This window comes from Gracilinanus agilis, chromosome 5 (genome assembly GCF_016433145.1).
Source record: "Gracilinanus agilis isolate LMUSP501 chromosome 5, AgileGrace, whole genome shotgun sequence".
NCBI classification, from domain to species: Eukaryota; Metazoa; Chordata; class Mammalia; order Didelphimorphia; family Didelphidae; genus Gracilinanus; species Gracilinanus agilis.
Genome location: NC_058134.1, coordinates 87,042,875 through 87,058,934, shown reverse-complemented (window position 1 = coordinate 87,058,934; position 16,060 = coordinate 87,042,875). Strand labels below are relative to the sequence as shown.

The following is a 16,060-nucleotide window of genomic DNA, read 5'->3' as shown; positions in this document are numbered from 1 at the left end:
GACCAGAATACTAACATTACTTGAAGTTCCTTTGACTTTTTTGTTTGGTGAAATACTGATAAGTCTTCTAACTAATTTATCTTCTACATTATCTTAAATAAGTAATATTTATCCTACCTTTGCAGCTCTGACAGCTTTAATTTTCAGCAACAGATCAACAAAAGCCACTCTCACTTTTTCAGAATTGTCATGGAGACTGTATTTCAGAGTTGGCAGAAGCTGTTCTAGTAATGGGTGGCTTAGCCTATTGTCCAAAAGTATTGGCAAACACTGTAGCAAAACAAAAATACAATTCAAATAAGGAAAGCCCCCATAAGGACAAATAAAAAAAATTCAAATTATTATTATAATTAATTATAGATACACATAATTCTAGTTTTGGAAGGAATCTTAGATGCAATCTAATCCAATCCTCTACAATATCCAGCCTCTGCTATGAGGCTTCTGCTGACTGAGAACTCATTATCTTATAACTGTGGATAGGTAAAAACCTCTTTTCAATTCAATATTTCATTTGAAAATTTGGTGGAGGAAAATTAGAGGAAATAAATAGAAATTTAAGGGGTTGGAGTAGAGGCTCCTAAGGTTTCTTCCAGTTCTAAAACTTCAAAAGCCAGCCCATTACAATTTTCATACAGGTTTAACTATTAAAGTTTTCTTAAGTTTGACAAAATCTGATTCCCAGAAACTTCCAATCATGGGTTTTAGTAAACTCTCTGAAGCTTTACATAAATATACCATCTCTCCCACAATGTAGTCCTTCAATTATTTGAAAATAGTTATCATATTCCTTGGGTAGCTACGTAGCACAGTGAATAGAGTACTTTCTGGGCCTGGAGTCAGGAAGACCTGAGTTCAAATCTGCCCTTAGATACTAGCTTTGTTACCCTGAGTAAGTCACTTTATCCTTTTTGCCTCAGTTTCCTCATATACAAATTTAACTGGAGAAGAAAATGCCAAGAAAACCTCCTAAAAGGGTCCCAAAGAGTCAGACATGACTGAAAATGACTGAACAATAACATTCCATCCATTAAGTTTTCTTCTATATTTTTCCTTTATATAAACTATATTTAATACTTTAATCATTATGAATATAATATGGTTTCAAGGTCATTCACCATCTCAGTCACTTTTATCTGAATGTAGTGTTCAAAGACTTTATTAAAATGCAATATGCAGAAATAATTGTTTTGCTGTGTTTTTTTCTTAGCAAAGAGTAAAACATTATTATATACCTTGTTGTTGCCACTACATTTCCATTAATGTAGCTTAACATCAATATAAATTTTTTTAGTGGCTTTATAGCTTCTATTGATATGGAACTTGCAGTCCACCAAAACTCCCAAATCATTGTTTCCTGCACTTATGCAACTAGCTATTTCAATCTAAGTGAAGGACTTTAATTCTATATCTATTAAACATGGACAAAAATATTTATAGCCGCGCTTTTTGTGGTGGCAAAAAACTGGAAAACAAGGGTATGCCCTTCAATTGGGGAATGGCTGAACAAATTGTGGTATATGCTGGTGATGGAATACTATTGTGCTCAAAGGAATAATAAACTGGAGGAATTCCATGTGAACTGGAAAGACCTCCAGGAATTGATGCAGAGTGAAAGGAGCAGAACCAGGAGAACATTGTACACAGAGACGGATACACTGTGGTAAAATAGAATGTAATGGACTTCTGTATTAGCAGCAATGCAATGACCCAGGACAATTCTGAGGAACTTATGATAAAGAATGCTATCCACATCCAGAGAAAGAACTGTGGGAGCAGAAACGCAGAAGAAAAACATAGGATTGATCACATGGTTTGATGGGGATCTGACTAGGGATGTTTACTTTAAATGATCACACTATTGCAAATAATAATATGGAAATAGGTTCTGAACAATGATACATGTAAAACACAGTAGAATTGCTCGTTGGTCCTGGGAGAAGTTGGGGGAGGGGAGGAGGAAAGAGAAAGAACATGAATCATGTAACCATGGGAAAATACTCCAAATTAATTAATTAAAAATTCAGCTAAATAAATAAATTATTTGGAATTTTAGAAAAATTCTATACCTAATAAATTTGATTTGTCAGATTCAAATGATTGCTCTGCTATAGTGAGATCTTTTTTAAACCGATTCTGTTATTGAATGAATCAGCTATTTTTAAAATCTTGTCACCTGAAAATGGTAGGCATTTCCTCATTCAACACAAGTCAGTAAAAAATGTTAAATAAAACCTAGCCAAGAACTGAATATTGTGGCAAGCCACTAGTGACATCCCTTACACACCTGTTAGTAAAATATGAACAAAAGAAAAAAAACTTAAGAGTTTAAGGGGTCAAAAGACCAGAAAATAAAATTAGACTTTTGTCCCTTCTGAATAGATTTCTTTTACAAAAGGCATAAAAGTCTTCAGGGTGATATATATTGAAATAAAAAAAATAGCTGACAGAGAACTTGGACCACTTTTTCCCATACCAATGCCTCTTCTTACAAAATTCTAAATTTCTACTATTTCACTAATTATCAATTTTTCTAATCTTAATAAGCATTCCACACAAACACCTCCACCTCAACACATACATACACACACTCATAACATGTCTACATTTTTCTCCTTATATTTACTACCAAAGATAATGAAAGAAATGAAAGCTCCTGGTGTTCATAATACTTAATTAAAATCAATTAAGAAAAGTCAAGATTCCACAACCGTCTTCCAAAATTCTGAAATCTTTATTAATTTAGAAAGAAAGTGCCATTCAAAAGTCAAACTTCTGAAATAAAACAAAATTTTACTGCGAGACATTTTTAGATAATCATTGTACACATCTTTGATTAGGAAAAACAAAAAAAGTCTGTATATTCAGTGGCTATTAATATCTTCTTTCCATAAAGAGACATCATTATTTCTATATTCTCTAATTCTTCTACAAAAATCTTACTCTAATGTAGTAGAAAATTATGCTAATGTCCTACAATTGGAAATATTCTACTTAAATAGGGTACAGTATGGTATGATCATAGACTTAGAGTTGGAAGGGATTGTCCAACTCCTTAATTTTTCAGCTGGTAAAAGTCCTCAAATGAAAATGTCTGTCATCTTAATAAATTTAAAATAATAAACAACAAAGAGTTGGCCACTAGGCAAATGATTTTTTTTAAATTTATGGTAAGTCATGAAATCTAAAACAATGGAAGTTTATGATCTTCATTAGTAAAAGAGGAGTACTTATAATGATAAAATAATGGATCTTTTGAAATATTAGGTTATTATTAAATGAGTGGTAAAAATGCCTTTGATATTCAAAAGAATGGGGAGGGAGTTTAATAATGTTGGCTTTGCTCTTGAAAATATTACCTTAAAAACAGAACATCGGACATCAGCTGAGCTTGTATCAAAAGCTAGGTCTCCAATTACTTTCTTTAGAAGGTCAGCAAGTATGCCTGGAGGCATCATTTCCCAGTATTTTGAAGTAATTTTACTGACTCCAAGAATCCCCGTTGAACGGACCAGAGGATATGGATCTTCCAAAAGACTCTATAATTTAAAAAAAAAAAGGTATATTATTACAAATAACTTCATATTTAAGGCATTTAGTAGCTATGTAACCAGTTTTGCACCAGATCCAAGACCCTTGTCTTAACCATATTCTTCCACTCCCAATGGCTCCCCCAGCCTGTCCTTAGGAGGATAATCTATTTAGCACTGTATTAAATCCTAGGTAGAGCTTGACCAACTAAAGGCAAATATCTCAATAATGCCTCACCCTACTACAACCAGCCTAGATCCAGGATCCTACTGAGGTCAGCCTCGACAATCAGAAAAGTACACGGACTGGATATCTGTTCTATAGTCACACATCCTCAACCACTCTCACTCCTACTCACCATTCAGGAGCCTATGGATTGAGTCATTGCCTGTCTTGGATGAAGCTCCTTTTTCTGACAACAGCTTCTCTTACTGCTTCATGGTCATCCACATTAGCTCCACCCCTCCAGTGCTTCTATCCCACTCTTCCCTACCCTTCTATTGTGCTGTCTAGAACACCATACTATTGTTAACAACAGTGCTCTATCCCCTAAGCAGCGATGGCCAAACTGCGGCCATACGTACAACTCTAATATAAAATATAAACTCCATTATTTAATTTTTAAAGCCTTTTAAATCTGACCTGAACCTATCTTTCAAATCTAAATGGGCATTACTTCACCTCATGTACTCTGCAATACAAACCGGCTTTCTTCCTGAAACTCATACATTAAACTCCACTTTTCATCTCCATGCCTATGCAATAGATATTCTACATACCAAAAATAGATTCCTGTTTCACTTGCACCAAACAGAATCCTCCTCTATTTTATGAAAGTTTAAATAGCATTTTCTACCAGAAAGAATCTTAATCATCTTCCCTAATCCCACCTGATGCTAGTGCCTTCCCTCCCAAATTACCTTATATTTAACTTTATATTTGTATTGATTTACTTTTTTTTATGCCATACATAGATATCTGTCCCTGTTGCCTACCCCTAGAATGAAAGTCCTTTTCAAGAATTGTTTCATTCTTTATAATGTAGCTCCAGCACTCGGAACAGTACATAGTATATATTATTAGGTGCTTAATAAGTGTTGTTAATCAGGTGACTAACAATGTTACAATACAACTGACAAAGAAATAATAAGCACAAATGAACTAAAAAAATGTAGGAAACAGGCCTAAATTTTTGAGAAAGATTTTCGTAGAGATGGTGAGGGCCGAGTTATCCTGTGAAGAACAAGAAGAATTTTCCCAAACCAGATAGAAGGCAAAGCAAGAAGAAAAATAGAAAACTAGGAAGAAATAAAGGCATGTTTAGGAATACAACCAGGAGTAGCCTGACTATAGCTGTTAACAAATAATTCATCTTTATAAAACTTACAAAGAGTTCTTCAAACTGCTTTTGAATTTCATTGTCCATTTCTACAAGACTAAGATTGGGATCTCTTATAGGAAATGCATCAACAAACAACAATGCTGCATTTGAACGAACTTCAGGATTTCTGGCCTGTTTCAATAAAGAAAAAAGTCAATGATTTAGTAATCAAAAAGAAAAAGGTTGAAATATTTCGATTTATTGTAAAAAGCAATTATTGCTTATTTACTGATAAAAGATTGTATGTTACTAATGTCCACCTGTAGCTAATTCCCTCTACCAAAAAAAAAAAACAGTTGGATTAATTTTGTATATATTTATATTTACATATAATAATAAAAGAGCATGTCTCTCATAAAAATTTAAGGTGCTTAAGGACAGTAACTATTATTCTTTTCTTTGCATCTCTAACATTTCATAGCAGTGACAATGTAGACATAGTAGGCACTAAAAAATGACTGCTGACAGGTTGATTGATAAAAGTTAATGCATGCTTCATGTTTTCATGTCAAGTTAAGAAATAAAGATATGTTTGACTATTATCTTCAAGAGTAATAGAAAATGAAGTTCATTCAGGCTAATTACTACATTTTTCTTCTGATCCAGTCACACTCATCCTATAGTCATCCACAGTAAAGAGTGGTATCACAATAATAGAGTGGAAATAAATTTGAAAGAATTTTTTCCCTTTAATTCAAAAAACTTAAATATCACCTACAAGACTACACAAAGTATACCTTTACTTTCTTAAAAAGGGAAAAATGAAAATAATACTCAAATTTAATGGTATGAAGATAGAATTTTCAACATATTAATTAGGTATTAGCATTGCTTATATATTCAATAAACTTTTTTGAAAAGCACACCACCAGGAGGAGATTTTGTACATATATTCCCATATTCAGATTAGTTATCGAAAAATATAATGATTAACCCTACCAAATTTTGGAAAAAAATATTAGCCTACCCTTACACAAAAGCATACTACCAATATACCTAGGAAACCTTAAATGATACTGATGTTGTTAATTGAAAAAAAATAATTTAGAAAACTAGAGATGATTCAGAAAATGGCAATGAATAGAGAAGCTGATTTCTGGGGGCAAAAAAAATTCAGAGACTTCAGAGATCTAGTTCAACAACTTTATTTTATAGATCAGGAATCTTAAGATTAGGAAATTCAAGGTCAGTAAAGTTAATTTGTTCAAAATAGCAAAGCTAATTAGTACAAGAAGAAAAACTACAATTGGCTTTCTATTTTACAATTGGCAAGGCAATATAGTTCCATAGAATGACGAAATTATAGGTCTGACATAAAAAAGGACATAAAAAAACATGGACTTAACCACAATATTTAATGTAAGAGACTTTGAAGATTAAAATGAGCTTAAAACATATCTTTAAAATAAATGCAAGAAAATACTACTTAACACAGTAAATCTATAGAACTATTTCCAAAGATTCCATTGCAGTATAGTACAAAGGACAATGAACAGGGCATCAACAAAACTGAGTTTAATACCTAGTTTTGTTACTAGGACAATAAAAGAGAAGTTCAGAAGAAGATCAAGTTTTGGGGATGATGATGGGTGCAGGAGAATAATTAATTTTGTTTTAAACTTTGTTCAGTTCCCTATACAGGAAAAACAATTCAAAGAGTCCAAAAGGCAGTTAGTAATATGGAACTGGAACTTAAGAAAAGCACCAGAGGAGACTCATCCTATAAATTTACCATGCAATCCAGCATAGTATTATTTTAACAAAAAATTTATAGATGCACCTAGACAAAACTATTTTTTTCTTATATTTTTTAAGTATTCCAAATTAAGGGTCACAACTAACATATCTAAAACTGTTTATACAACTGAAAAGGTGAATTACCTTTAATCCTCTCCAAAGAATAGGCTTATACAATCTATATAACATTTCTTCTACGCCCTGACGAAATTTTTTTTGATGGTGAAAATAACTTAACACCTGTATGACAAAAGCAAAGATATTAGTCAGTATCATAAAATAAGAATTTTAGATGTATTCTCAAAGAAAATCAGGGGAAAAACTAGTTTGACCCTCTAACCCAGAAATTGATAGTCAGTATTTTATGACTATATGACATTTTTGTGATTCTCTTGAAAAATCACAACCAATATCTTCTCAAATGAAGGCAATGGGAGAAAAGTCATTGAATTTATTTTCCTGTAAGAAACTATATTACAAGGAAAATAAAGAATATGAAATTGTGAGAAAACATCCATTCCAATCTTTTAACAATTTTCAGCTGTGTGGCTTTGGGAATGTTATTTAATCACTTCAGTTCTTAGGTTTAGATAGCTATAAAAATATGGGGCTACCCTAGGATGTCTTTAAACTCCCTTCCAACTCTAAAATTTTGCTTTAAATCTTAAGTCTCATATCTAATAACAACAAGCAACAGCTCCCTCTTTTGTCAGTGGGGAAAATTTTTACTACTCATTTTGTCTCTTACAACTCAAACTTCATATGTTTCTCAATATTTTCATAAAAGAAAAAAATCTTTTTCTTATTTCTTCCCCTGCTTTATTTTTTCCTACTCCCTTCTTTTCTTTTACTGTTTACATTAGGCATTCTTCCCAGTTTCTTCCTTAAATTCTTCACATATTGACTCATGAAGCCAGCACTTTCTTTGCTTCTCTTCAAACACAATTATAGTACTGAAAAAGAGAAAAGTACCTCCCAAAATCCCATCTACTGTTGGCATTAGTCAGATTACAAAGATGGAGAATAGGAGCTTTGAAAGGGAAAACTTTCTAACAACTACCTGTAAGGGAATTTCATATGACCAATGACTACATATCAATAATGATTTTTTAAGTGAGGAAATCAGACCAATAAATTACCATAGGCAATAAAACATTGAGGAAACAAATATGAAAATTTCCTGCTTTCAAAATGAAATTCCTTAATTTCCTTTTCAATTTTCTTTCTGTTTTTAAGCAACAATTCAACAAATAGTTGCCCTTAATCCACAAAATATCTTAAAATCATTATTTAGGAGACAAACTGTTGGGGATGGATATGAAAGAATGAATAATGAATAAATAAAACACTTATTAAGCATTTGCTATATCAAAGCACTGATACAAATAAAGACTATTCTCCAGGAGCTGACATCCTAATGGAGGAAAACAATGCAAAAAGAAGCTTCCTGCTCCAAGTTGGATAATCCTTAGGGATCAAACTCAAAGCAAAAGGCAATGGTTGTTGTCTAATGTCATTTCTAGTGACAAAATTAATCAGTTTCTATGTTGAACAATGTGATACTGTTAAGAACTTTGGTGACAAGAACTTTCATTTCTGGGCCTCCTGGTGGAGTTAAAAGGCTGCATTTTCAACAACTGCTTCCCAGAATGCCTGTGGGCACTGGGTTGGAAACAATGCTTTTCTAAAGACTCTTGGGTTCAGGGTCCTAAAATAGTTCCACTGGTGGCTGAGGAGAGATAGTCATCAAAGTGATAGGGGTGGTGTTTTGACTAGCCTGACACATGCTGCACCCTGTCTCTACCTCAGGTGCCCTGCTGTTTCAGCTACCTGCTTGTCCACACTCTTAAAGTCAGGTAGCAACTGGTGACAATGACTGGCGCCTCTTCACCGGAGATACTTGCCCAAATGATGAATGTGAGACAGACTATAAGCAGGAATGGTGGCCTGGAGGGAGGCTGCTGTTATATATTATGCTAAGAAGACCCCTGAGCACGAGAATTATTCCTGTCTAACTTGGCAGGCAGGAGTTCTCATGTTGCTAAACATACTATAATCAGAAAGTTTCAATTTAGCTTATATTGCTAAGATATTTAGTTTCTTGCATGAAACAATATATTGGCTCACAAAAGGCTATAAAATTATCAAGTAATAGCAGTTATGTACAGGTGAAGAAAATATTTGCTTATATAACTTGTGAAATAACCACTACATGTATAGTATTTTCAGGTTATTATGAAATTATATTTTAAATGAAATTTTATGGCATATTTTCCATTTAAGTATATGAAATAGTGCAAAAAAATAGGAAAAGGTAGTGACTTTAGAAAATTTTCTATCTTTCATTTATTCTCATGTAATTCAAAGTTATGCCTCAATAATCTAAGATTTAAACAAATCTTTTTTTAAGGCATAAATTTACTATGAGTCCTATTTCTACTCTATAAACTAAGGAGAATGAGTTAATTGTGCTGGATATACACAAATGAGCAGTGTTTGTTAACCTATTTTGTTGATTCATGGCTGCCAAAGAACCAACTGTAATATAGTAAGGCATTACCCAGTGGACTAGGCTTCTAGTAGATAGCATCTGCTTTAATATGCCCAAACATAACAATGGACCAGATTTTCAACTTTTTACTGCCAAGTTCTTAATGACCAATTAGACACTATTTTAAAAAAATGGGACTTAAATAATAGTGCTCTAAACAAGTAAAAACATCTAAACATGAACCATATGGTGACATGTATGTATAAATTGTAAGCTTATATTTTAAATGGAAAAACTTATTAAATATCTGCTTGGGTATAAGGTAAAGTTCCTAGAAAATCTGTCCAGACTATACAGAATTTATAGATTAGTATTATCATAAGATGGGTAACCAATGACAATGATATTATTGTAAAAATAAGGGAACAAATTTATAGTGTCTTTAAGATTGTCCCAAAATTCTAAATTCCAATGGAGACTTCAGGTCTTTATTCAGAATTTGGTTCCTGCTTTGGTTTAGATCCATGATGGGCTAACTATGGCCCTCAGGCCAGATGCAAATGTTCTATTCAGCTGCAGCTACCTCCAACCCAGATCAAAGGAGCCTCCTCCTCCAAGTAGTTACTCCTTCCCCCAAGGCTAGACATAATTATATTGGCCAGCCTAAAGTTTTTTTCCTTTCCTTTGGCCCCCTCTTTAAAAAGTTTTAAAAGTTTGCCCATCACTGGTTTAGATGATAGTCCAAATCTGTTTAAGATAGTGAGCATATAATAAAAAATAATTTAAAAAAATTCTTAAGTGTAAGACAGAAAGCATGGTAGTAGCTTATGAATGGTAATTCTAAATATTCACAGACATGCTCCAATTATTTTATAGTATATCCAAAACACATTTTACACTTTATATCATCAACAATAAACTGAATCCTATCCATCCATTATACAGAAAAATACAGCAAACATTAATGAAACTGAAAACTAAAAAAAAAGAGCTCCCCTTAATTTGTCTGTCAAGGAATAACAGTAACATTAAGAGTTGTTTTTTTATTTTTAAAATCACAGAAAGTTAATTAAACTTGAATGTAATCAAAATCATTCAAAAGGAACTAAAACCTAAATGTTCTTCAAAATGTAATTTGTGGGGGCAGCTCAGTGGATTGAGAGATGGCAGGTACTGGGTTCAAATCTGGTCTCAGACACTTCCCAGCTGTGTGACCCTGGGCAAGTCACTTAACTCCCACTGCCTCCTAGCCCTTACCACACTTCTACCTTGGAACCAATACACAGTATTGATTCCAAGATGGAAGGTAAGGGTTTAAAAAAGTAATAAAATAAAATGTAATTTGTAAAATGAATCACATTATTATGATAGGTTCTTTTACCTCTCGTACTTTGGAATGCACTGGAGAATTCCTTGGAAGATGAATCCCATGATGTATGAAATCTTGAATACAACCCTCTTCAATTACCTGAAATAAAAAATAAGGCAAAAACAATTATGCTAAACAATAGAAAATATCAGAAGTGAAATAATTCTAAGTATCATATCAAATCCAAAATTTTTACCTTATATTTGATTAAAAAAGAGATTATGTTTAAAATTACAGTTTTTGAAAGTTCGTAGAAGTATAACTTTTAAATCGCTATGCATTCCTAATTCCTTTAGAGCAGAGGTAATATTCAACTATAATTTTTATTTTCTGAAGAAAATTCAACTTTGTAGCAAATGGCAGAAGCAATTGCCAAGCTTCATATTTACAAAGGCTAATTTGAATTCATACCAGACTTACAGCAATAGATATAGTTAGTGAAACAAACTTGAGACATTGGCTACTCCTCTCTCAGCCCTAACCTTATACATCCTTAGAAAAGGGAAGGTCAGTAATCCAGAAGCAATCTACTCTAAGGAGAATATACAAATCCCTGACTGAAAGAAAAGCTCAAATCTGTTACAAAATAGAACAAAAGTCTGGCAATAACCAAATTGCTTTGAGTTTCTTGTAGTCAGCAAAGCTAACTAGACCTCCAAGAGGGGCCCTACCCACTTTAAACAATTCAAAGTCTCTGTCCCAATAGTGCAACTAAGGCAAACCACTTACTAAGTTCCTAGAACTTAACCTTGCAACTAATCAACTTTTAAAAATACCTTTTAAAATATTTTCCTGAAATAAAAATACATTAATAAGAACTTGGATATGAGAAAGAAAAACTGCAGGTTAATAACAGCTACAGATATACGTGAATAAACTACTGAGTGGCTTTTCTTTTCTTTTCTTTTTAAGTCTCAGGGGAGGAAAACAAACTATTTCCTCTTACAGGCTTTTTTAGAGTGCATCTAAGAAGATACTGCTATTGATTAAAATGTTAAAAGTTTCACATCACCATGTCTTGGAAGAAACATGCTACTAGATTATAAAATAATTATTGGGAAGCCACAAAAAAAACCAAAACAATTTCTTTTGATACTTCAAAAATAGAAAACAATAAAAATTATATTTCTATAGCACAGTACAAGGTGATACTTGCTAAGTGAAGTTTTTCCTGACCTATAGGAAAAACTCTGTAATATTGAAGCAAGAAACAAAGGATCAAAGGGGGGGAAAAAGAGAAAGCAAGTATAGAAATGTTTGATAAAACAACAAAATTTGGTGTAATTTTGAATCCCTCTGTGGGAAAAAGATTTGTAAAACTAAGTTGTACTGGTTAGTTATTTTTTAACACCTGGTCCAAAAATTATGCAAAAAAGAATTCAGTACTAACTTATAAATAAACCTACTGTTTTTTAATGTCATCTAAACAAAAAAGAGCCATTATGTAAAATAAAATTAGAACTAGGAAGAGAGTTAAAAGTCTAAAATATCAAAGGATCATGAAAGGAAAAAGGGAAGGGAATAAGCATTAGACAGCATGTGAATCAACACTACACAAAGCATTTTACAAATATTTCATTGAATCATCACAACTTTTGAGAAGTACATGCTATTATTATCCTCATTTTACAACTGAGGAAATTGAGGCAAACATAATTTAAGTGACGTGGTAGTAAATGTCTGAGGCCACACTGGAACTCAGATCTTCCTGATGCCATGTCAGTTGCTCCATTCACTGTGCTGAAAGGATGAAATAGCATTTTTAATTCATTACACCATTCTTCCCCAAAGGTTTGGAAAAAAAGTCATGGTATCAAAGGGCACCAGAGATACCATTTTGACTTGGAAAAGGCCTAAAATGATCCCATCTAGGAAGTTTTTTTCTTTTGCTCAGGTGAAAGTAGCCAAGAATCTATTTCTAATGTATGGGAGTCATTAATTTAAAAACAAAGTCTTAAGTGTTTTAATGGAAATTCAAAGAGGATTTTTTAAGGGTTCTCAGAATTCTCAAAATAGTTACACCTAAAAAGATAAATCACAAGTCTCATGTTACTAAAATGAGTAAAAGTACCAGCCATCTGGTAGTACAGATATCTGACTTTTAGGAAATAAAGAATTTGAGGGGATATATTCAAGCAGTTAAATTAAGAGGGGAAACATTATACTCTGTTCTCTAAAATTCTTATAGCTAATGAATCTTTTCTTCCTTTTTTTTCCTTAAATTTTTTTTAAGGAGTAAGGAGAAAGGAGGGAAGGGAAGTGGGAGAGAATTCAAAAGTTCAAATTGCCCCTTCTTACTGATGTATTAAACATGGGTATGTCTAGTACAGACTTATAGTGAAATTAAATTAAATACCTCCAACATTTTTCCAGAAGCCTTCTTCCAAGCTCTGAAATAAATTTCAGCAATATGAACCATCAGAGATCTGTACAAATTTGAAAAAAAATCATAAAATTGAGTCAATGCCAAGGTACAACATATATTTTTAATTACTGCTCCCAACTTGAGGGCTATTAGGCTTAAGGGTATTATTTTATCGATTAAATTAAACAGTAATATTAAATGTTAAGTTGCAAAAAAGTCCTGAGAAGCGAAATAGCATTGACAAGTTGTTTTTCCATTCTTTCTAGATCACATCATCACTATACTTGCATTATTTTCTAAGAAATCTTGAAAAATCACAGGACAATAGATTGAAATTCAAGTAGAAAAGTATACTCCAAAAAAGTTTCTGGGATACAAACTTTGGATTATTCATTCTACTAATTCTTTTAATTATTAAGTGAATAACATTTATTGAATATTTACATACAAAAGGCTCTTGTAATAGCTAAATGTTTTATATTTAAAAGGGCATCATTTTAATAAATAAAGTATAATCAAATCTCAGATTTAACTGACAAAATGTTTCAACTATAGATGAGGCTTACACTACAGAAATAATGCTATCTTAACCCTTTCTTCTTGAGGTAAGTTATTATAAATTAAGACAACATTTTAATTTTAAATTCTCAACCCTACCAGGATCAGAAACTCTTTAACTATCAATTCTGAACCAACATAATGCCCAAAATAAATCACTTTTTCCTCTTGCTACATTTAGCTAAATTTTAGCTTAGCTAAATTTTTGAGGCAGCTAATAACAATAATAAGAGCTAACGTATATGCTGGTGATGGAATACTATTGTGCTCAAAGGAATAATAAACTGGAGGAATTCCATGTGAACTGGAAAGACCTCCAGGAATTTATGCAGAGCGAAAGGAGCAGAGCCAGAAGAACATTGTACACTGTGGTAAAATCGAATGTAATGGACTTCTGTACTGGCAACAATGCAATGACCAGGACAATTCTGAGGGATTTATGGAAAAGAACGCTACCCACATTCAGAGGAAGAACTACAGGAGTGGAAACACAGAAGAAAAACAACCACTTGAACACATGGGTTGATGTGGACATGATTGGGGATGTAGACTTGAAACAACCACACCAAAGCAACTATCAATAATATATAAATAAGTCTTGATTGATCACATATGTTAAAACCAGTGGAAATGTGCCTTGGATATTGGCAGGCTGAAGTGGGGGTGAAGAAGAAAGTAAAAACAAGAATCATGTAACCATGGAAAATTTTTCTAAAAAAAATAAAATATTTAAATCTAAAAAAAATAATAAAAACAGCTAACATTTGCATAGCACCTACTATGTACCAGGCACTCTGATAAGCACTTCATGAATCTATGATATTTCATATCTATTTTCAAAACAATTTTGTAGGTGCTATTTATTATCCCTACTTTGCAGTTAAAGGAATTGAAGCAGACAAAGATTAAGAGCCTCATCTGCCTTAGCTAGATGGCACAGTGAATAGAGCACTGGGCAGAGTCAGAGAGACTTTAATTTGATCCCACCACCAACACTTAGTTAATTTTGTGCCACTAGGCAAATTGCTTAATCTCTTTCCACCTCAATTTTTTTTCAAATGTAAAGCACTTAATGTTTACTTTCTCCCTTCCTTTGAAAAAAAAAAATGGGTGAAATTTTAGAAAAGAGCTCTGTCCTATCTTAAGATAAGGGACTTGAGTGAACAAGGTTTCTTGAATGACATTTATCTAATATAATTTTTAAGGTACTAAAGATTTTTTTTAAAAGGTAAAATTTTACTAAAGAATTTTGTCATCTGCTTGAGAATATTATCAGTTGTAATTTCAAATGGTTTCTGTTAAAGCAGGGGTTCTTAATTGATCACATCTTCCATCCTAGGATAGATACTAGGGAGTCTATGAACTTCAATGGGGAAAAAAATTATCTATCCATTTCCTTCAATTGTTGAAAAATATTGTTCTGAGAAGGGATCCATAGGGTTCCCTGGACTGTCAAAGAGGTCTATCACCCACAAAGAGATTAACGACAATGTACAGTTTGAAAATGGCTCTGAGGACCCTGAGAGAATACATCTCCCAGGGCTCCCTACCACAACTTCCTCAGACACATCCCACTTCCTTTGTGGGAGGTGTCTTGAGAAAGTATATGAGAGAGAGAGAGAGTGAGAGTTTTGATGCCTTTTTCAGAGACCCCCCTACCAGAGGAGAGCTCTTTTCCCCTGGAGAACCTTGATCTACCTCCTAGCTTCTCCTGACATTTTCCCTTTCCTAACCTAAATAAACCCAGTTTATTAATATCCCTATCATCTAGCTTGGTTTTTGTTGAGCTCCGAAGGGCTGGGGTCAATTTCCCCACCGGGGCTGGGGACCAGCTACCCCAGCTACCTTCCTTCCCTTCCTCCAGCTTCCCTACCTTCCTTTTCCCTTCCTCCCATCCATCCTCATCCTCCTTTCACCCACATCACACAATTAATTCAAAGATTTTCAAAGTCCATTTTTGGACCCTTCTCTCTAAGCAAAAGATGTTTATAATTGTCATATAGATAAAAAAACTGTTTCAGTCAGGTTTCTTTCTAAAATACAACCTATGGAATTTTCCTCTACCAACCAATTTAAAGAATCATGCTAGGGGGCAGTTGGGTAGCTCAGTGAATTGAGAGCCAGGCCTAGAGACGGGAGGTCCTAGGTTCAAATCCGGCCTCAGACACTTCCCAGCTGTGTGACCCTGGGCAAGTCACTTGACCCCCATTGCCTACCCTTACCACTCTTCCACATATAAGTCAATACACAGAAGTTAAGGGTTTAAAAACAACAACAACAAAAAAATTAAAAAACAAAAAACAATAAAGATTCATGCTAATGATTAATAATGAAAAATTAGGCACTAATGTCTAATGACCATAGTAAAAATTGTAGGCGCTAATTTTCAAGGCTATTTTAAAAGTTAGTTCAGTTTGTATCTTTAAAAAGTTATAGCAAAAACTGAATAACAGCTATCTGTAATACATACTTTTGTAAAAAATGCAATTGATCTTTAATGGTCTCATGGATCACTCTAATGAAGTTTATATTCCAGCTGAATAGAAAGCTGAGAAATCGTCTTCCCTGTAAAGGAAAAGCAAGATATGACCAAAAAAATAACTGGATAAAACAATTTCAATGATACAA

At 33.2% G+C, this 16,060-nt stretch overlaps 1 protein-coding gene across 1 annotated transcript in view; it reads right to left on the bottom strand.

Moving 5' to 3' along the window:
• NCAPG2 (non-SMC condensin II complex subunit G2) overlaps window positions 1–16,060 on the bottom strand; it is a 111,817-nt gene that overhangs the window by 69,477 nt on the left and 26,280 nt on the right. The window contains exons 7-13 of the mRNA XM_044677788.1: window positions 15,903–15,997; window positions 12,866–12,935; window positions 10,522–10,608; window positions 6,794–6,889; window positions 4,919–5,044; window positions 3,360–3,539; window positions 118–270 (exon numbers count right to left, since the gene is read on the bottom strand). Coding sequence (XP_044533723.1) covers window positions 118–270; window positions 3,360–3,539; window positions 4,919–5,044; window positions 6,794–6,889; window positions 10,522–10,608; window positions 12,866–12,935; window positions 15,903–15,997 — 807 coding nt within the window. The remainder of the gene's footprint in view (window positions 1–117; window positions 271–3,359; window positions 3,540–4,918; window positions 5,045–6,793; window positions 6,890–10,521; window positions 10,609–12,865; window positions 12,936–15,902; window positions 15,998–16,060) is intronic.